Below are 21557 nucleotides of genomic sequence, written 5' to 3'. Positions count from 1 at the left end.
CACATGACTGCTCGATTAACGCATGAACAACAAACAGGCGAAGGGCAGCAGAGTGACGTGAGCCCAGGCCTCTCCCTGTGTCCTCCGGCCCCCCCTGAGCCGTTGCTGGTGATGACTCAGCGCCCAGAGCAGGAGGTCTGTGATGTGCCTGACATTACCAGTTACCTTTCCACACCCCACATCCCTTCGCCTGTTGATTCAACATTTAGGGGGCTCCTTCTAGGGCAGGCCTGGGGATGGCACCAGGGTTTCCAGTAATGAGCTTGGTGGGGGTTCTTGGAGGGCAGGAAACAGCTTTTCTTTCCGGCCTCCTCTGCCCAGCACAGATGGGCCAGATGGCCGAGTTGTCTTCAGTGGACCCAGGCCAGTGTCCCAGTGGCCGGGTGAGGTCAGAAGCACCCACCCTTCCCCGGGAGACAGTGCACGTGGTCCTGTCTGGGAGATGTGGGCTCAGGGCCTGGATTATCATCTGAGGGAGGAACTGGACCACAGACATGTCCCAGGATGTGGGGAGTCGGGGGGAGGAGGGAAGGGAAGCGCCCCGGTTAAGGGGCTCCCGGGCAATGGCACTCAGGGCCACTTGTGGAGCCAAGTGCATTCTCTTCCTGCCCCTGCAGGAGGGCAGAAGGTTGAGGGTGTGGCCACTAAAGTCAAAGTGATCCGGGCCCGCCTCTGACTACGTGTGCAGTAGCGTCTAAGCCTTGGTTTCCTTATGTGTAAACTGGGGAGAGTTCTCTGCTGGTGTGGGCATGACTTGACGATGCACATAAAATGCTTCACAGAGCGCCAGGCACATCTCACCCGGAAACATCCTTACCGTCGGATGAGGAAACGGAGGCCGGGGGGAGTTGTGCAGCGTGATCTGAGAAGTCAGGGGGTGCCGGGAGCAGACACATGCCAGGGGCTGCCAGCCAGGCACCCGGGTCCGTGGTGCCAGGTAGGAGACAGGCGCGTTGGAGCCAGGAAAATATCATGACTTTATTAGCTACACTGACAGCAGCGCTGAGGGGGTTGGTGGCTGCCGTCGCTGCGTGGGATGGTCCGAGGTGGGGGACCACACTAGTTAGCATTTCCCCAGGTGGGGGCAGGGAAGGCTGGGCTGGGCAGACGTGGGACAGGAGTGTGACAACCGCCAACCTCGGGGCTGCAGGAGTGACGGCGGTGGTGTCTCTGGAGACGGGTCCCAGTCGGTGGCTCAGAGGCAGGGAGATCCAGCATCCAGCGTGCCGGATGGGGCCTGCATTACCTCCCGGGCCCGGGCGGCGGCCACGGCTGCTCAGCCAGCTCCCGCTCCAGCTGCTTGAAGCGCTTCTTGGAGGCCCGTTTGGGCCGGAGCCGCAGCAGGCAGCCCGGGAGGCACTGGTCCAGCACGCTCTGCAGAGGACAGGGAGGGTGCGAAGGGACAGCTGTGGCCGAGGCCCACCCCCAGAGCCCCCCTCCAGTCCCGACCTGGGGCGAGCCCCACCTCCAGCATGAAGGCCCCCACGAAGTTGAAGGCGACCAGGGCCAGCAGCAGCAGCTTGAAGCAGGTGTCGGCAATGTCCCTCAGTGCCAGCGGCCCCTGCAGGAGGCCGGGGACCAGGAGGAGGCCCACCAGGATGGAGCTCAAGAGCGCCAGGGCCACCAGGAAGGGCACTGGGGGCGGAGGACTCCGTCAGGCCAGGGAGCCCCTGAACACACACACACGTGCCGCACCAGCCCCCAGCCTCCCTCCACCCGCACCAGCCCCACCACGCGGCAGCACCGTTGGTGTAGATCGGCCGGCGGAAGGGCGCCCCCTTGGACACGGCCGCGGCCAGGATGAGGTACTGGAAGCTGGACAGAGAGAAGACCACTGTGTTCTCATAGTTGGGCAGGTTGTCCGGCGCGGGCACTGTCCTGTTCAGTGGCACGAACCTGGGGGCACGGGGATCGGGGGTCAGGGAACGAGCGTGGAGAAGACGGGGCGGGCTGGGATTTGGGGGTGTGCTTCCTCCTCACCAGGGCTGGGCTACGGTCAGGAAGTAGCCCCCCAGCTGCACACTGGCCACCAGGGCCACCTGCAGCAGCAGGCTGCCCAGAACGGGCACGCTGAGAAGTGCCCCCGGCGGCCGCGCCCGCCCCAGCTCCAGCGCTGGCCCCGTACGGCTCATGAGCACCGCCACCGTGGTGGTGATGACCAGGTCGATGGTCAGGAACTGCAGGTCGCCCAGGTTGGTGTTGATCTGCAGGCAGGGGGCGGAGGGCAGAGGGGAACCTGAGATGTGGCTTAGCCCAGCCCCAGCCCCAGGGCAGCCCCTCGTCTGACAGGGGAGGTACCAGTCCTGCCTGTTAGGGTCCGATGGGGAAGGTATCCTTGCCCTCCAAGCTGATGGTGGGGGCAGCAGCCTCCTGCCCCTGGGGAAGCCCCAGTCTGAGGGAAGAGACACTGCACTGCCTTCAGTGAGCCCCTCTCCCACTCTGAGCTGACCCTGGGAGCCCAAAATCTGCTGGGGCAGCTTCCCTGTACCCGCAGGGCACCCCCAGCCTGAAGGGGAGGCATAGGTTCTGCCGTGTGGAGCCCTCAGTTACAGGGGACACACAGCTCCTGCCCTCAGGAAACACCTGGATTCACAGGGACAAGATCTGCACTGCCCCACAGCGTTGTCTGCGTTCAGCGGGGGCGAGAAGCACATGCTCAGAGCAGGCAGGGGAGACGCCCTCTGAGTAGGATGTGGGAGGCCAGCCAAGGCCCGTGAAGGCAAGTGGGGAAGTGGGTGGACCCGTGGGAGCGGGGCACAGGCCTGGGCTCTATCCCACTCATGCCACCACCTCCTTCACCCCCACCCAGGCTCTGCCTCAGTCTCCCCTGCAGACAGGGAGCTCCCGAAGGACAGCTGCTCCCGTTTCTGAGGACCTACTGTGCACCAGGCTCTGTGCTCAGGACGTGGCAGAGCAGGCTTTGAGGCTGCACCAGCTATTCCTGAACCTGCCGGGTCCCTAGCCACACTGCTGGATGCCCTTGCCCTGGCCGGGCACGGGGCCTGCTCTCCGCCCCTGCAGACACTCACCGTGTAGAGAAGCAGGACGGAGATGAACTGGGTCAGGCTGTACAGCGCCATGTACTTGAAGACGCTGAAGGACGTGTCGAGCGAACAGCGGCCCTCCCTGGAGAGCAGGCTTGGGGTGTCAGGGGGCCCAGACTGGCTGACGGGCCCTGCTGAATCCCTGCCCGCCAGCCCGCTGCCCATCTCACCTGATGACCATGGGCACACACTCGATGCTGGCCACACTGGAGGTGAAGGACGAGACCACGGAGGCCTCGGCCTGGGAGAGTGAGATGCCCACGTCAGCCGCCTTCAGGGCCCCACAGTCGTTGGCACCATCCCCACACATGCCCACGCAGTACCTGACAGAGAGGGATGGGCGGGCGTGGCCCGTGCTCACACGCTGGCGCTGAGCCTGCGAGGCACCTCCCCATCTGTGAAATGACCCCGCCTGCCTCACGGGCCTGCTGGCAGAACCAGGGATGGCCAGATCCCCACTGCCCACAGGGTGCCTGGTACACATGGTGGCTGAGTGGGTGCAATGACTACTTTGAGCCTGACAGATCTAGAGAGGCTGCTGGGGTTCCCTGTGAGGCTGACAGCTCTCTAATACCTGAGGTGGGAGGCAGGGCCTTAGGGACCAGCTTGTCCCCCACAGGCCGCTCACCCACATGCACTTACTGAAGCTTCTGCAGCTCGCACACCAGCTCTGTCTTCTGCTCAGGGGCCATTCGGGCAAAGACAGTGCCCTGGACCAGGACCTGGGAGCACAGGGGAGGAGCTGAGGCGGCCACAGGGTGGGGCTGGGAGAGCCAAGAGGGAGCAGAGCAGGCGGAGGCAGGGGCTGACCAGGGAGGCTTGGGGACAGCCCTACCTTGGGCAGCAGCCTGGGGAAGTGCTTCATAAGGACACCAAAGGTGGACCCGCTGAGGGCCAGGTGGCTGGATCGGGGGTCTGGCTCCACGATGTAGCTTGCGGCCTGGTCAGGATCCTGGGGGCCCGGGAAGCTCGGCTCAGCTCCCCCTGCCCACCCCGGAAAGCTGGGGCCTGGGTCAGGGGACATGGGGGTGGGGTCACCAGTGGGGTGTGTGGCTGGAACTCTGGGTCAGCCTCACCTTAGCCCCGTTCTCGGCTGTGGAGGGTTCCACTGGTAGGAGCTCGAGGGAGGCGGGCTGGCCTCGCTCAGGGGGGTTGGCGTGGACAATGACCAGACGCTCCTGGGGGCCCACCATGCCACAGCCCCGGGCCACAGTGACCGCTGTCTGCAGGTTGTCCCCTGGGGAGGTTGGGGCAAGGTCAGGGTCCAGCTGCTATCCAAGGGGGCCATCCTCCCCTGACACTTATAGACGGGAAACTGAGGCTGGACAGAATCCACCCGCCATGACTGGCTAAGTGAGCTCAGGCAGGTTATCAACATCTCTGAACCTCGGCTTTCCTGTTCACAAAATTAGGCATTGAAGGTCTTAGGAGAAACGGGCCTGGGTTTGAGTTCCACACGTGCTGCTCAGTGCTGTGAGACGTCAATGCAAAGCATGTGGGGGGGAGGGCCGGGAGGACAAGGACACCTCCTGACCTCCTCCATGTCACCCTGGCTAGAATCTTTCTTTTCTTGCTCCATGAAATTGTCACAACTTTTGAGGCTGACATAATTGCCCCTATTCCTCAAAGGTGGAAACTGGAACTTAGGGAGGTCACCCAGCAGGTGAGTCGCTGAGCTGGCACCCAGGCTGTCCGATGCCACTGAGGGCTCTTTGGAAGTGACTGTACGCCTCCGAGTCTCGCCTTCCTCATCTGTCAAACGAGGCGACCAGTACCACTTGGGAGGCATGGTGTGGAGATCCGTGAATGTCTGAAGAGGACCTGGCCTGAAGCAGGGGCCCAAGGAGAGGCCCCAGGAAGGGCTGCTGGGTATCCTTCTCTCTGCCCTGGACGGTTTGCCCAGATTCTGCCCTCCCAACCCAGGCCCTGCTGGCACCTGTCACCATGACGGTGCGGATGCGGGTCCTCCGCAGAGCCTGGATAACGGGTGTCGTCTGTGGCTTGAGCAGGTTCCTCATGACCAGCAGCCCCAGAAGGCTCAGATCCTGCTCCACGGTATCCCTGGCGGGTGGGCAGAACGAGGTCAGAGGTCAGGCAGTGGCCAGGGCATCTTCCCCGGGCTCTGCCTGCATGAGGGCCTCCGTCTGCCCATGCCTGGGCCTGCGGCTCAGCCTCTGGGTGGGGACAGTGGACGGGCCCACCTCGTCAGTTGCTGAGCTGCTTCCAGGCTGGGTGCGATGGGCAGTGGCTTGCTAGCGAGGGCCACCACGCGGTAGCCGGCAGCTGTGTAGCTCTGCAGCATCTGGGCGAAGTCGGTGGGCACTGCCAGGGAGAGGCAGGTGTCAGTGGGATGAGGTGGGGGCAGGGGCTGGGTTCCCACCCCATTCTGTGCCAGTGCTGACCAGCAGACTATGGGGCCCCCCCTTCACCTGTGGCGGGGTTGCAGAGGCCCGCCACCAGCTCCGGGGAGCCTTTGACGTAGGCCTCGGGCTGAGCGGCCCCCGGCCAGGCCACTACCACGTTCATGCGCTGCAGGGCTGACGAGAAGGGAAAGCGGCCGAGGATGCTGAGCGGCACTGGGGGCTCCTCCTGCAGGTTAGAGGGGCAGCTGAGGGGCTGGCCTGTGAAGCCCACTCCTCCCACCCCACACCCCCAGGCACACCTTAAGCTCACCGTGCCCTGCAGCTGGGGCTCCCGAAGCGGGGGTCTCATTACCGCCAAGACCTGGCTCCCAAACACCGAGTGTGCAGCTGGCCCCTCCTCCAGGACCTGGGAGGCAGGCAAAGAAGGTTGGCCTCCGAGGGGCTGGTGCCGGCTGGGCCTGGGGCAGCCAATCCTTGGCCCATGGAGAGAGGCAGCAGGAGAGACTCAAGTGAGACTCATGGAAGACTTCGTTCCTGGGAGACCAGATCGAACAAAAGGCCAGAACACGGGCTTTGGAGTCGGGTGGACCCAAGATCAAACTCTGGCTTTGCCACTTACAAGCTGCGTGGGCAAGTTAGTCCACCTCCCGCAGCCTGTTTCCTCCCTGTGAAGCAGGTTTTAAGCTTCCTTCCTGGGCTATGGGGAGGAGAACGTGAGGCCAGGGATGTGCAGCCGAGTGCTGGCACACAGTAGGTGCTCAGCACGTGGCCCTGGCCAACGTTATTGCTGACGGTGGGCATGACAGAAACCACCCTGGACATCCTAGGATGAAGTCAGGGCCCTGCTGCCCAGAGGCAGGCGGCTGACCTGCTCGGCCTCCTCACCCAGCCAGTAGATTCCACCATCTTGAGGTCCATGGGGTCGCCCACTGGGGTGTCCTGGAGCCGGCTGAGGGCATGGCAGGTGGCCAGTGCTCGGAGCAGGGGGCCCGTGGGCAGGCGGTGGGGCTCTGGGACCAGGGGCAGGAACGCCTGCCCCTTCAGGGGCACCACCCCCATCACATCCAAGCTGTCCTCAGTGAGGGTGCCTGTCTGCAGGGGACAAGGGGGCGGGCCAGGGATGAGTCCGGGGTGAGCCGCGCCCTGCTGAGTTGGGTGCACACACGTCAGGCCAGGCGGGTCCCCTGGGAACCCCAGGAGCCAGAGCTGGAGTCAGAAGAGGCCCTCTCTTGCCTCCAGACCCTCGCACATGTGGGTCCCCCTGCCAGGGTTGCCCTCCCCAACCCCCACTCTTCCTTTGGCTGGCATCACTTTCGCCAGGAAGTGCTCTCCTTTAACCCTACAGCTGGGCCAGGTGGTCCTGGCTTTGGGCTCCCACCCTCGGCCTCTTTGCTTCCCCTCCATTTGTTCACTGTGGCACCAGGAAGACGGCCTGGCCACGCACAGTGCTCAGTGTACTTACTGAATGACTGAGTGAATGAATGCAGGAGTGAACGAACGCCTGCATTTCCCACACTGTATCCCAACCGCCCAGTTACACACCCGGCTCCTTTGCTGGCCTGGGAGCTCTCTGAATCTGATCACGCCCCACCCTTTCAGTTAAAAAACTCTCCGTGGCCCCCAGTGCCCTCAGAGTAATGTCCACACTCCTCACCAGAGCCCGCCAGCCTCTGCCCGATCAGGGCCCTGTGCGGTTCGTCCTGCCCCTCCTCCCCACTGCTCCCCAGGCCCCAGGCACACAGTCTGCTCCTCCAAGGAGCCACAAGCCACGCTGCTTGTTCCCCTCCACCCCGCTGGCCCTCCCCATGTCTCAGTGTGGCCCACCGCTCCCTGAGGTCACCCAGGGACCGGCTCAGAGGGGCCTTCCAGGACTGCCCTCCCTCTAAGAGGGGACCCCCACGAACCATCTGTCATGTATCCCACTAGCTTCCTTCCTAAAACCCATCGCCACCTGTGGCTCTCTGTGCTCCCCAGGTCTTACATTCTGGTCAGGGGACATCTCTGTGTGGGGCACTACTGTGTTAAGAGCAGCACTGGGCACACAGTAGGCCCTCAGTGGTTCTCAAACAAATGAATAAATGATTTAAGACATCTCATCTCCCAGACCATGAACTTGACACGGACGGGAGCTGGTGGGGGGTTCCTCTGACTCTTTCCACTCCAGGACGGGACCTGGCACCCAGCAGGCCCTCGATCAACACTGCTGAATCAAAAATGCAGGTGTGGAGGCCTGGCCATGGTGCCCCTGCCCCCCAGCCCTGAGCCAGCCACACCCTGTGGTCCCCACCTTGTCGAAACACACCAGCCGGAGCTTGCCACCCAGGTTGATGCGCAGCGGGTGGATGCAGAAGATGCCCTGGCTCCGTAGCCGGCTCTGGGCGTACAGCGTGCACACAGTCATGGCGGCCGGCAGGGCGGGCGGCACCACCACTGTCACCAGGTCCAGAGCCCGGATCACAATCTCATGCAGAGGCACCTGGCAGGAGGCCCCATGAATGCCAAGGCCAGGCTGGGTGGGCCCTGGACCTCCCTGGCGGCCTCCACCCGGCCCCCAAGGCTTACCTGGTTGCGGTGTAGGATGAAGATGCTGTAGATGGTGCCGAAGAAAGCTGAGGGGACAGCAAGGGACTCAGCGGGATTTGGCATGGGGCCCCAGGAGCCACTGGCAGAGTGGAGTGCAGGGCGACACTCACCCAGGACAGAGAGGGCAGCCAGAAACTTCATGCTGTGTTTGTAGAACTTGAAGTTGATGGGCCGGGGATGCAAGATGGAGCTCACCAGGCCCCCCTTAGCCGTGCAGAACCCTGGGAGGAGATGGGGAAACTGAGGCAGGGGAAGCCAAGGGTCAGGATGGTCTCCCCAAGCCCTACCCCACCTGCACCTCTGGAGTTGTAAGACATCATGCTCCCGGGGTTAGCAATCGCCAGTTTGGGGTCATGCAAGATGGCCTCTAGGCCTTGCCCAGCCCTCATTGGGTTTGGTAAAAACTGAATTAGTGGATAGCATCTGCAAATTGGGTGCTTTCACTTAAAATCCAGATATGTGGCTTTTGCTGAAAAAGTCAGATCTGGTGACCCTGGGTCCCATTCCCATGTGGCAAGAACCTGCTGGAGTTGTGCAGTGCTGCTCCCTCCCAAGGGGTGGGCTCCTTCCTGCTCGCCCCATCCCTGCCCCCTCCAGCCTACCCCGGTCTGGGGTGGGACTCGCCCAAAGTCTCACAGCGGGGCAAGGCAGAGATGGCCCCGCCCGGCCCCACCCCGCGTCCCCTCTCCTCTAGGTGCTGGGCACAGCACCCCTCCCCGCTTCCCCGACTCCCACCTGTCCGGGTCACCACCGCCAGGACTTGGGGTCCTACAAAGGCGCGGGCCTGCAAGATGAGGGTCCCGCAGAAGAGTGTGTGCCGCCGGTGGGTCTCTGGGCAGTAGGGCCCCGGCCCCTCCGGCAGGGCCGTCTTCAGCACTGGAACGCTCTCCCCTGGGAGGGACGCGGTGTGAGGCCCACAGGGGCCTCCGTGCCACTCCCTCCCACCAACAAAACCAAGCGTTCTGCACAGACTTGTTTCATAAGGTCTCATTTAATTCTTGTAACCATATGTGAGAGCTCAGTGCCCGCGTTTGACAGAGAGGGACACCGAGGCTCAGAGGGAGCAGAAGACACAAAGACACAGTGAGACAATCCTGGAGGGACGTGTGCCAGCCAGCTACCAGGAACCGTCTCTCAGGGGAGCCAGACAGAGCGTGTGTGTGCACGCATGCGCACAGTAGGGGGCACTGGGGAAGACCTCCTCCTTCGGAATTATCTTCTAACAAGCTGTGTTACTTTTACAATTCAAAGCAATGAAGGTACTGACACCAGGGGGCTTAACCTCCGCGCAGCCCTGAGCAGGCCGCCTGGCAGAGGAGCATCTCCTACTGAGTCTGAGGGGCGGACGATTAGCAAGCGCTGAAGCCAGGAGTGTTACCTGAGAGAAAGGAAAAGAAAACTCCAACTCAAAGTGCTGGTGCAAGCCAGGCAGAGCGGGTGGGCGGCAGGGAGGCAAGCGCAGGGGGCCGCGGGCGGGGCTGACCTGTCAGGGAGCTCTCGTTGACCATGCACTCGCCAGCCACCAGGGCGGCATCGCAGGGCACCAGCCCGCCTTCCCGGGGCAGCACCAGGCAGTCTCCAGGCACCAGCTCGCTGGAGTCGACCCACTCCTCCTCTGCGGGCAAGGGGAGCCTCAGCATGGCCCGGCCTGGCCACCGCCCCCCGCCTCCCTCCCTTCGCGGCTCTCACCTCCCCCAGGCCGGCACACGCACACCCGCACGGACAGCTTGACCATGTCCCTCAGGGTCTGGCTTTGCTGTGGGCAGGGGGACAAGCGGGCAGTGGGTGGACGGAGGCCCCCTCGGGAACTTCCCTGCCCTGCCCCGTCCACTTCCCACCACCTACCTTTCTGGTCTTGTACAGCGACAGGCAGATGGAGACGGTGGAGATGAGGAGGATGCACAGGGCGTACCAGTAGTAGTGGTCGGCCAGCCACAGCCCGATGCTGAAGGCCTGGAAGCCATAGTAGGGGGTCAGTGCCTGCGGGGGAGGGGCGGGAGGCAGCATCAGGGCCGTGTGCCCAGGGCAGCCCAGCCACAGGCCAGGCCTCCGGTGCCCACAGGAGCAGAGGGCCCGGCAGCCGCCAAAGGACTAAAGCCAGGCCTTTCTCCTGGTCATCCCATCCAGACGTCCCTTGAGCCGCCAGCCTCTTGGCTCTGAAGAGACAGGGGCACGTCAGGGCTCTTCACCTGAGTGTCAGACAATGATGATGACGATCCACAAGGTGGATGCTACCATCAGCTCCATTTTACAGGCGAGGAAACTGAGGCACAGAAGCGTTAAGTCACTTGCCTAAAACCACACAGCTCCCAAGAGGCTGACTGGCCTCCAAGACCTCTCCCTTCATGGGCGTCTGCCCCGGCTCAGAGGCCTGGGGTGTTGGCCATGTGCTCTAGATGTCACTGCCCCGGTCACTGGCTTCACCTCGTCCCTGTGTGACCTTGGGCGTGCCACGTCCCCCCTCTGAAGCTCGGGTTCCTCGTGCGTGAACAGTATCCCTACTCACGGGGCTATCTGCAGAATGAAAGTATGTAATGCACAGAAAGGACCCGGCCTCTGGAGCTTGGCTCCGGGCCCGCAGTGGGAGCCCAGGCCACGTGGGTGTGCCACTTGGCCTTCAATCCTCAGCCCAGCCTGGACCAGAACCTTCAACTCCACCCCCTCAGATGACTGGGCTGGGTCTGAGATGACGCTCCACTACGGAGAACAGGACAGCTGGTCCAGTCTGCCACTGTAGAGTGGCCCAGAAAAGGCAAGCCCCTGGCCAAGGTCACACAGCCCACCCAGGCCAGAGCTGGGGTGAGGCCCAGGGACAGCCCTACCTCATCCACCAGCAGCTGCGGATAGGACTTGACTGGTACGCTGATCACGTTGGGGCCGTAGATGGTCTTCCTGTAAGAGGAGTGACAGAGCCATCAGGGGGAGGGGGTTGTGACAGCTGGACTCTCAGGGGTGACAGAGCTCCCCATTTTACAGCTGGGGAAACTGAGGCCCAGAGAAGGCAGGTGACTGGAAGAAGGCCACTCCTGGAGGGGCAAGATGGGGGTCCCCAGCTCCCAGGACATCTCGGTCCAGGGCGGCACCCACCTCACGGTTTGGTCATGGGGGCCGAGGCCGGAGCGGGAGTGGTGGATGTCATCACAGGTGCGGCCGTGGTCCAGCAGGCTGGGGAGGGCGGGGCCGCATGTGGGTGACGAGGCCTGAGCTCTGGTTCCCTCACCCCTTCTGGGCCACTTCCGCTACTGAGCTCCCGGGAGAAAGCAGGACCCTCACTGACTCTGGGCTTAACTTTCTCCTTTTGTTCCTCTGACTGGGCTCCAAACCAGTTATTTTACGGAGGAAGGAGAACAATGAGTGATGATAATATTCACAGTGACAACAGCAGCTATTATCTAGTGACGCCGAGTGCTGTTTACAATGGTGATGCCTCAGGGAAGTCACCTAACCTGTCTGTGCCCGTTTCCTCATCTGCAGAATCGGGGTGGGGACAGCCCCTGCCTTGCAGGACTCAGTGGATGGAAGGAGACAGGCCCATAAAGTGCACGGCGGTGCCCAGCACCCACTAAGCCACAAACAAGTCAGCGACTTTTTGCCCTTCTTACGCAGCCGAGGCTGCTGGTGCCACCCCCACGGCCCCTTGGCACTCACCTGTGCACGATGCCACAGCTTACGGCCAACACCTGGCTCTAGCAGGGGGCTTCTCCTGGCTGGGTGAGCGCGCTCTGCCCAAGAGCCAGGAAGGCCGGCAGCGCGGAAGCTCGAGTCCCCGGGAGCAGCCCGCAACCAACAGTGGTAGGCAGGTATGGACAGGTGCCCTGGCCTCCGCACTCCCTGGTGAGGGCGCCCCAAGGTGCGGGCTCTACAATTGCTCAGGGAGATCCCCAAGGGGGCTGAGCGCCAGGTGCCCTGACACCCCCACTGGCTGCCTTCCTCTCCCTGCCTCACTTCCCCAGTGTTTCCTGGGACCACCTTCCACACCATCTCCCCTTGAATCCTTGTCTTGGGGTCTGCTTCTTGGGGCTCAAACTAAAACGTGTCATGAGCTCATATTTATGAAACGCTTAGCAGGTGGCAGGGCAGGGAGAGGACCCCAAAAAGATGGTCCGAGGCCAGAGCCTATGGTCTGATTCACAGCGGCGTTACCACTCGGCCAGAGCTGTGCTGAGCCTGACACGAAGCTTGGACACTTCACCCTCAAAATAAGCCGGGGAGGCAGGGATTCCCTTCCTATTTACAGAGACCCCGCGGCCCGGAGAGGCTCAGTGGCTTGCCCACAGGCACAGGGGGCTGAGGCACAGAGCTGAGAGGGGAGCCCGGTGGGGCCACCCCTTCCGCCCGCCCCAGCACCGGCGGGAGGCGGGGTGACAGCGGGAGGCGGGGTGACGGCGCCGGCCCGGACCCCTACCTGACTTGGCAGAAGGCCTGCTGGGTCTCGATCCAGACGTAGCGGCGGCCCTGAAACAGGTAGTAACGCAGCATCCGCTGCTGGGGGAGAGGAGAGGCTGGGCTGGAGGCGGCCCGGCAGGTGCAGGGATGGCAGGGGAGGGTGGGGCAGGCAGGGCCAGGCCCGGGGCCCAGGGATGGAGGTGGGAGAGGCTGGGAAGTGTAAAGGTCACCCAGCACCCAGGACGGTGGGGACAAGAGAACCAAATGTGCCTGGAGCATATGGGGTCCACCCCCTCGTGGTACAGAGTGTGAAACTGAGGCCCAGAGAGGGGCAAGGACCTGTCCAGAACCCAGCCGTCCACTCACCGCCTCTTCGTTCCTGTGGAGCTGGGCGGTGTCCTTCCATGCGCCCTCTGGTACTGCCCCCACGGCCGCCTGGCTCCGGCTGTCCTCTGCCTGGGCCTGGGGGGGCAGCTCCAGGCTGGGGAGGGCGTGGGGGTTACTGTGGAGCTCTGGGAGCTGCCCCAGTATCAGAGCCTTCGTGGGAGGGGGTCCGGGGGAGCAGGGGCTTCTGGGAAGGGACGATGGGGCTGCCTCACCTGTCTTCACTGATGGCCTCCGTCTGCACCTGGACAGTGTAGAGCTGCCAAGAACTATCCTGGAAGACAGAGGTGTGGACTCAGTCCTGGAAGAGACCCTGCCCCTCCCCGGCCCCTCCCCACAGCCAGGTAGCCCCTGCTGGAGGAAGCAGGGATCCAGGAAACAAGTGACTGCCCTCAGGAAGCACCTCGCCTGCCCCTTTGGCCCACTGCTCAGATGGGAAAGCTGAGGTCCAGAGAGGAGAACGACCCGCGTAAGGTTCCACAGAAGGTCAGCGGCCAGGCCAGGCTGAGCACCCAGGCGTCCTCCACCCCGAACCCTGGCCCACTATACCCCTGTCCGGCTCCAGGCTGCCCCGGTTGGGCCCGGCCCTCACCTCTTTGTCTCTTATTTCGATGACGAGTGTTTCTGCGCGGGCCAGGTTGCATGGCTGGAGCCGCAGCCGCACCCCCCACACGGGCTTCCAGCGGAACAGCAGCAAAGGGATCCCTGCCATCATCCAGACCACGGCGTGATAGCCGATGACCCTCCACGGACTGCCACAGTAGCCGCTGAGCCTCTGCGGACGCAGGCAAGGGGCCAGGTGGGCGAGGGGCAGGGAGGGAGGAGGGACCGAGGGCGGGGCGGCCGGGTACCAGTCCCACCTGGAGTGTCCCCGCCCCTCCCTGCCACGCACCACGGATGAAACTGAGGAGCTGAGGGGATCGACAGACGTCTCTATCGTCAGGGTCCCATAGCCGGCCGGCGTGTTGCCCACGAGAGGGCTGCTGTCTGCAGACAAGGGGAGAAAGGCCATTCGCGGGGCTCCTCCTCCCCTTTCTTTGAGTGTAACAAGCATCGCCATTCACAAGCTGGTCTGATAAACCCGGTAACGCGAGTCCTCCCGGCTCTGTGACCTGGTGGTCCCGTCGCCTCTCACTCAGGGTCTTGTTTCCTTGTGTATCTGGCCATTTCTGGCTGGGTCTGGGCCCAGAATTGGGGGACAGCCCGGTGAGCACCCGAAGCTTCTAGAACACCCACACATCCAGCCAGTGGATTCCTGTGTCCCACATCTCCATCCGGGCCCCACCTGAGGGCAGGGGTCCCGGCTGCTCCTCCTCGTTCAATGCCCCTGCCCAGCACAGGCCTGGCAGCGAGGAGATGCTGAGAAGCTGAGTCTGGACTCAGAGAGGTTGGGCCCGTCCTGAGGGCAGCCAGCAAAGGGGCAGCCCCCCTCCAAAGGTGAAATGGGGGGGACCCAGCCACTGAGAGTGGGCCGGAGAGGAGGGGTGAGCCGAGCACACCCCCAGGCCTGAAGAGCGAGGTGGCTCCTGTCTGGGCCTGGCTGAACAGTTCACAGGCTTCCTTATTTAACCCTCTGTGAGGAAGGGCCTGCTATCACCCCCATTTTACAGATAGGTAAACTGAGGCTCAGGGAATAGCTCCGGGCAGCCCCACTGTAGCAGTTCTTTATTCTCTTGCCTCCCCCACTAGAGGGCCGTGGCCCAGCGGGGCAGGCAGGCAGAGGCGTGCTGGGGCCCTGGAGGGTTGGGGCTCCCTGCTCCCGCCCTGCACAGCCTCTGTTGGGCTTCCTCTAACTGTGGTCCTGGGCTTCTTGGAGCATCTGTCAGACATGAAGATGCGGCCCTTCCCCAGACCTGCCGGAGCAATGGCGGCTGGGCATCTGCATGCTTCACAAGAGCCTCTGGAAAATGTGATTAAGGGGACGGGACAGCCGGGCAGGTGTGGGGCGGGCTGCTGACGTTCTGGGCCCGCCCCCCTTCCCTGAGCAGAGCCCCAGAGCCCGGCAGAGGTCTGACCTAAAAGCTTCCACCCAAAAAGCCCAGGGTGTCCCAGGCAGCGGCCACTGTCACAACATCCCCAGCCCCTTGGCTGCTCTGTCCCCAAACACTTGGGCTTCTAGAGCTTCCCGAGCCCAAGAGCAACCATAATAGTCAACGCTTCCCAAGGGCTCACTATGTGTGGGCTCTGCTCCTGGCCCTTTTTACATGGCCAACACAATAACTCTGCCACGTAAGCACAATCATTATCCCCTTTTTATAGGAGCAAATGAAGCTCAGAGAGGTTAAGTAACTTGCCCAAGATCACACAGCAAGTACATGGCAATGCCAGGATGCAGGCCCAGGCAGGCTGACTCCAGGGTGGATTTTAATCCCTCTGCTACACCACCTGGGAACACCTTGAAGACAGCCATGTGTCCCCATCAGACCAGGCAGAGTCTGTCCTCTCCTATACCAGCGCCTCCATCTCCTCTCATGACGATGGGGATAATAATCACTATGGTAATGACCACAATAAGAGCAGCCAGCATCCATTAAGCACTTCCCAGTGACGAGAGTCACTGGAAGCCTCTCCCCGAATCAGCTCACTTAACCTTCTAGCAACACGAGGAGAGCACTCTCAGGAGGGAACTGAGGATGAGAGGCGCAAAGATGCCCCAGGAAATGGGGAGCCAGGACGTCGGAGGCCAGATCCTGTGCTTCGGGGGCTCTTGTGGGCCCTTGCAGAGAACAGGGCACTTGCCCTGCACCTCCAGAGGCCTCCTCAGCCGGGTGACTGAGCCCCACCCACAGCCAATCCCTCCGGCCACACCACCAGCCACTCGCCACTCGGCTGACTCAGAAAACAGAAGAGGCACGAGCTCCAGGAAGAGCCCCCAACCATTGGGGACCGGCTCACAGCCGGAGGGGCAGGAGGCTGGGAGGCCTTCTTCCCTGGGGCTCAGGAGACCCCAGCTCTCTGGGGCAGCCCCGGGGAACTCCTCTGGCTCCTGGCCTGGGGGGCAGAGGAGCAGGCACTCATGACTTCGCAGGTCCTCGGCCACCTACAAGCCATAGCCCTTGCTCGTCCCTCTTGAAAAGGCTGCAGCCCCAGTTGCTACTGGAGTCCCACCTGTCTTTTTTGCCAGAGGCCCTTGCCCGCCGGGAGACAGGGTCCAGGGCGGCTAGTTTCTCCTGCCATGCGGCTGTTCTCGGGACGTCTCGGAGGCGGAAGTTTATAGGGCATTTTATAGGGCAGACAGAGGCCAGGCACCCTTCAAAGGCTTTACATCCACCAAGGCACTGCCTCCTCACAACAACCCTATGAAGCAGGTACTTTTATCTCTATTTTACAGATTAGGAAACTGAGGCCCAGAGAAGTGAAGGCAGTTGCCCAAAGGCCACAGAGCCAGCAAGCGGTGGGATGTGGACCCAGGCAGTCTGGCTCCAGGGTCCACGCTCTAACCATGGCCACACCACCACCACCATCGTCATTGTCGTCTCCATCAGTAATTGTGCTCCCGGCTCTCTTACAACCACGCCGGGTTTTATAAGCCGAGTGCCTTGGCCTCTCTGGGCTTCCATGTCCATCTTAGGATCATAACACTGAAGCAGCTGGCACATGGGGTGTTTGAAGTGTCTGAAGCGTGGGTAGGGCCTGGCTCCCCAGCCAAGGAGGTATGGCTCTGCTCTGAGCCATTCCTCAGGCTCCCTTCTCTTTTCCCATCACCCAGTCTGAAAACCCACAGCTGTGTCACTGTCCCGTGTGCCCTCAAGGGCTTCTCCCCGTACCTTAGACCCTCAGGCCAACAGCTCGGCCGGGGATGCAAAGACGCCTGCAGCGTGCCGGGCAGCCCTGAGACCCCCAAGTGGCTCACTTTTGCTGGTGCTGATCTGATTTCACCCTGCGACAATCTTGCAACTTCTCTACTTCACAAATGAGAAAACAGCCTCGGAGCGGCAGTCTGCCCACCAACTTGTCTCGAAGCTAGAGGGGGCCTGTCTTGCTCCAAAGTCCTCTCTGCCACCTCACCCATATCCAGTGATACCCATCATGACATCGGGCCCGCATGAGGCATCGCCCATCCTGCTCACGGTTCATGGCACGTGGCTGCAGCTCAGGAACCACTTATGGAATGAATGAACGCCCGCACATCTCGCGGACATAACAGGGCCTGGAAGCCACGGTGCTAGGAGTCTCAGTGTCTATCGCCTGCCTCTGGGTTAGTCAGCTGGCAGGTGCAGAGGAGCGAGCCTCTTCTTGAAGGGCCCTGCCAGAGCACCTTGTGCCACCCTCGCTTTCTCGCTTCCCCCAGGATCTCACACTGTTCCCTCTGGGAGGTTCTTCCTTGTGCCTCTCACACACCTGTCATTTCACACATCAACCTTGGGAAGAAAGAAGGGAGAGGAGCAGGAGGAGGAAGTCGCAGCTGCGGAAAAGTCTAGTCTCCTGGCAGGATCAAGCCCAGGGCCCCTCCTGCAGGACACCTGTCAAAACGCTGCGATCTGCTGGTTTCGCTCTCTGCACATCTCGGCCTTCTCAGGGACGGCACAGGAAGGCCAGGCAGTGTCTCATCTCTCTGGGTACCACCGCTCAGGCCAGCCCAGCGCAGGCACACGCGGGCCGTGTGGCATGAGAATACTTCCACGATGAGTGTACTCCTCTTCTGAATGGAAGCGACTGCTCTTCACGCACAACCCTCTGAGGGAGTGACTACTATTATCCCCATTCTACAGTCAGGGAAACTGAGGAACAAAGCTCTGAAGTGCCCCACCCAGGACACTTCATACAGCTTGAAAGGGAGAAGCTGGACATGAGTGGGTCTGAAGGAACACATTCCTCTTGGTTCATCTTCATGGCCACCCCATGATAAGTATGAACTAGGATCCCCATTTAAAAGGAGGCGCAGGGGCTGGCCCCGTGGCCGAGTGGTTACGTTCACGCGCTCCGCTGCAGGCGGCCCAGGGTTTCGTTGGTTCGAATCCTGGGCAGGGACATGGCACTGCTCATCAAACCATGCTGAGGCAGCATCCCACATGCCACAACTAGAAGGACCCACAATGATGAATATACAAGTATGTACTGGGGGGCTTTGGGGAGAAAAAGGAAGAAAATAAAATCTTTAAAAAAAAAAAGGAGGGGCCAACAGGTTAACGTGTCCGAAATCACACAGCTATCAGTGGCCGAGACTACGAGACTAGACCTGAACCCAGCCTGACTCCTGCCCCGGGGGCAATGCTGCCAGCCGTGCAGAGCAGGGGGCTGGAGTCAAAGCCATCTGAGAACGTCTCGTTTCCTGCGGAAGCCCCGGTTTCCTGCTGGTGGCCGGGCAGCAGCCCAGGGCAGTGTGTCCTCCTCCTTCACAGTGGTTCCCTGTGGCCAGGGGCTCTTCTCCTCTGCCCGGCTAGCAGGGTCAGGGGCAATCTTCCAGCAGCACCCCGCTCTTTGGAGAGTCTGGGGCCATCTTTCCTCAGCCTTTCCCCTCCCTCACCCTGAGTGCATTCCAGACTTTGGGGGGTGGGGAGCGAGGGGGCAGCTGGGGAAGGAGAGACCTGAACTGAGGGGTCTGCAGCTGAGAGAGGATGCTCAAGCCATGGTGGGCCCTTTGCTAAAGCCTGGGGTGTGAGTGACCTGCACAGAGATGAGATCCTTCTGGAGAGGCATGGTCTATTGGCCCCACTGGCATGGGTAGGATTTAGATCTCTAAGAAGGATGGGCCTGGGACCCTGGGGTGGGCAACATGGAGTGTGTGGTCCTTGGACCTGGGTGCTGACAGGCTTCCTCGGGGGGCTGAGGCAGGGGATTGGGAGTGGCGTGTTGTCCCCAGGACACTCTGACCCAGGGACTCAGGAGCCCTGGCTTCTCCCACCGCATTCATTCATTCGGCCAAGACGAATACTGCCCAGAGGCCCCGGATGCGGTGGCCTCCAAGCCTCTTCCCCGACCTGGGCATCCGTCCCTGCGCAAGGGAGTCCAGCGGGAGTGGGGCATCTCCCCAGCGCCCCGCCACCGCGGGCCCCCAATTACCCTCTTGCACAAGCGCCGGTGGTTCCTCTCCCAGGGCTGCAGGAAGGCGGGGTGGGGACGGCTCTGCGCGGCGCCAGCCCCGGGCTCCGGGCCTCTCTGGGACGGGCCCGGGGGCCGACTCCTCGTGACGGGGGAGGGGGCAGGGGCGGGGATCCCCCCGGGGGCCACTCCTCTGGCCCGCGACCCCGCGGTGAGGGCGTCGCTCCCACGGCAGGTGCGACGACGGGCGGCCCGGGGTCCGCACCTGGTTCCCGGTCGGCCCGGGCTGCGCACTCACCTGCGCTCATGCCGGCTCCTCGCGCTCATCGCCGGCCCCGGCGCTGCGGCCCGTGGCCCGGGCCCGGGCGTCGCGATGCCCCGCGGCGGGGGCGCGAGGCGGGAGGCCGGGGGCGCGGGACGCGGGGCGCGGGGCGCGAGGCGGGGACGCGGGGCGGGAGGCCGGGGGCACCTGCAGGACCCGGCAGCTGGCGCGCCGAGGAAGGCGCCGCAGTCGGGCTCTGAGCGCCGCCAAGCCCCGCCCGACCACTGCGGCCCCACGTCCGCCCGCCGCGCCGCGCAGGCTGCTGGGACTTGTAGTCCGGGCCCGCGTCCGCTCCGCACGCGCAGGGCCGGGGCGCTCAGAGACGGACCGCAGGGTCCCCAGACAGACACGCTGACACAAAGGGGGACGCTCAGGGAATCCGACAGGATGACCCTCAGACACGTGAACACACAGACACACACTCAAAGACAGTAACCCTCAGACACACAAACACGAGTACACAGCACCCCTCGCACCCCAGACGGATTCACACAGAGAGGTGACACTTAGAGATACAGGCACAACAGACACAGACACACACGTAGATACACCTGCAGCGAGGCCAGAGTCCTAAGACACAGTCACAACACAGAGTCACGCACAGAGGTGACACTTAGAGACAACACACACATACACAGTGGTGCGACACTCAGAAACATAGATATAACAACTCCCCACTACACGCTCCACACGTGGAGTCAGCCCCAGCTGCATACCATAGTGGTTAAGGACTATGCATACTAGTTTAAGCTGGCCTCCATCTGTTCCAGCCTATGTGACCTCGGACGAGTCACTTAACCTCTCTGGGCCTCGTTTCCTAACCTATAGGATAGTGATGACATTAGCTTCATAGAGTTGTTGTGAGGCTCACATGAGAAAAAGCATGTAAAGCACTTGGGACAGTGCCTGACACTTTTCCATAAATGCCCAAGAAGGAAGACACACCTGCCCAGAGACCCACATGGTCAGAGAAGCCGCACAGAGATACGTGTGGATACGGGGAGTCTCTGTGGTGATGCACAGGAGGCCTCCCAAATGCCAGAGAAATAGCAGAGGTGTAACCCAGACCCCAGAAGCCTCACAGCATGACTGCAGACACAGCTGGGACGCATGCAGGCCCCTGGGAAGGCACTGGAGACCTCATGCTTGTATGCAGCATCATCACACTGCCCCATAGTGACAGGCACAGACACGGTGTCCCCTGACCCTGGGGTTGGTGGCCTCTGGACTACGGACCTCCAAAGGTGGCGGGTGAATTAGAGACCCCAGGCTCCGGGGCAAACCAGGAAAGGATCATGTTAGGGCCGAGGATAGGGCTGGGCCCGGGCATCGTCACTTATCCAGTATGAATTTATGGAGTGTCGGGCACTGCAACACTGCTCGGCATTGAAGAGGCTGCATCCTCTGAGCCATCTGGGAGGGAGCACCTGCCCCCCGGCCCATCGCCTTGGTGGGGCAGGAGGCCAGGGGAAGCTTCCTTCCAAACCACAGAGGATGTGGGAGGCCCTGCCATCTGCCTGGGGTTACCTTTGGGGAAGTGGATGTCGAGTGTGGTCATCTGGGTGGTCTGTGGGCTGGGCTGCAGTCACCTGTGGGCCAGCACAGATGGAAGAGCTTCCGTTCCGGGGCTGCCGCTCCTTTGGGGGCCCACGGGAAGGACATAATACTCCTGGCAAAAGGCTTGAGAAGTCACTAGTTTGGACTGGTTTATTCTAGAGCACAGCTTCACTTCTCAATTTCTCTAGTTTCCCCAGATTTTTGAAACAAAAGGGGATTTTCTTATCTAGTGACAAACCGCATGACAAGATTATGGCTGGCTAGACACATAAAGTCAAGTTTCAGCAATTTGTCTCCTGGTTTCCTGGGCAAGGAGGAGGAGGGGCGGGAAGAGACTGTGAGGGGCGGGAGCCAGTCCACGGTACTCCCTCCCTGCACCGAGCAGTCAGCGTGATGTGAGAGAGGAGAAATGAGCACGACTGGCCCTGTGCAGAAAGATCATCCTCTGAACAGGAGGCCTCTAACTCTGGCCAGTCATGTCAGAAATATGCCAAATTGTCGAGTCCAGAGGGCTGGGAAGTAATCACCTTGTAGTCCACACAGCATCCTTTTCACAGAGTAGGTATTTGAGACAAATCAGTTAAATTGAATTTATGCCCTACTGCAGGCTAGATGTTCACATTTATTGAAAATTAATATACGTTTTTATTTATTTAGAAAAATTTTTCAGCTTTATTGAGGTATAATTGACAAATAAAATTGTAAGACATTTAAAGTATGTGACGTGATAATTTGATATACTATACATCGTGAAAGGATTCCTGCCATTGAGTTAACTCATCCATCACCTCATATATTTACTTTTCGTGTGTGTGTGTGTGAACTCACATTTCTTCTTCTTTTTTTTTTTTTTTCTTTTTGAGGAAGATTAGCCCTGAGCTAACTACTGCCAGTCAGTCCTCCTCTTTTTGCTGAGGAAGACTGGCCCTGAGCTAA

General features: G+C 61.4%; 1 protein-coding gene across 10 annotated transcripts; it reads right to left on the bottom strand.

The window, feature by feature from the left end:
• Positions 1-954: 954 nt before the first annotated feature.
• ATP13A2 (ATPase cation transporting 13A2) lies at positions 955-20716 on the bottom strand. 10 transcript variants are annotated; one of them, XM_070510937.1, is made up of 29 exons: positions 20592-20716; positions 13653-13747; positions 13353-13535; positions 12976-13034; positions 12743-12857; positions 12396-12475; positions 11078-11155; positions 10813-10882; positions 9836-9943; positions 9680-9746; positions 9474-9605; positions 8726-8881; positions 8101-8211; positions 7970-8016; positions 7695-7883; positions 6276-6499; positions 5718-5880; positions 5474-5633; positions 5246-5366; positions 4981-5105; positions 4121-4281; positions 3880-3996; positions 3687-3766; positions 3215-3367; positions 3030-3126; positions 1981-2204; positions 1745-1896; positions 1466-1635; positions 955-1374 (listed from the first exon to the last, which is right to left on the bottom strand). In XM_070510937.1, exons 1-29 carry the CDS (start codon positions 20620-20622, stop codon positions 1243-1245), a joined length of 3600 nt encoding a protein of 1199 aa, XP_070367038.1. In that variant the 5' UTR covers positions 20623-20716; the 3' UTR covers positions 955-1242. The 10 variants fall into 10 exon arrangements, with proteins under 10 accessions (XP_070367038.1, XP_070367036.1, XP_070367041.1 ...); XM_070510935.1 differs by having other exon boundaries at positions 9836-9970; positions 20592-20715; XM_070510940.1 differs by having other exon boundaries at positions 5718-5813; positions 6293-6499; positions 20592-20714.
• Between the last annotated feature and the right edge of the window lie 841 nt (positions 20717-21557).

This window comes from Equus asinus, chromosome 5 (assembly GCF_041296235.1).
Source record: "Equus asinus isolate D_3611 breed Donkey chromosome 5, EquAss-T2T_v2, whole genome shotgun sequence".
Taxonomy (NCBI): Eukaryota; Metazoa; Chordata; class Mammalia; order Perissodactyla; family Equidae; genus Equus; species Equus asinus.
The sequence above is the reverse complement of the archived record's forward strand: the minus strand, read 5'-3'. Positions and strand labels throughout refer to the sequence as shown.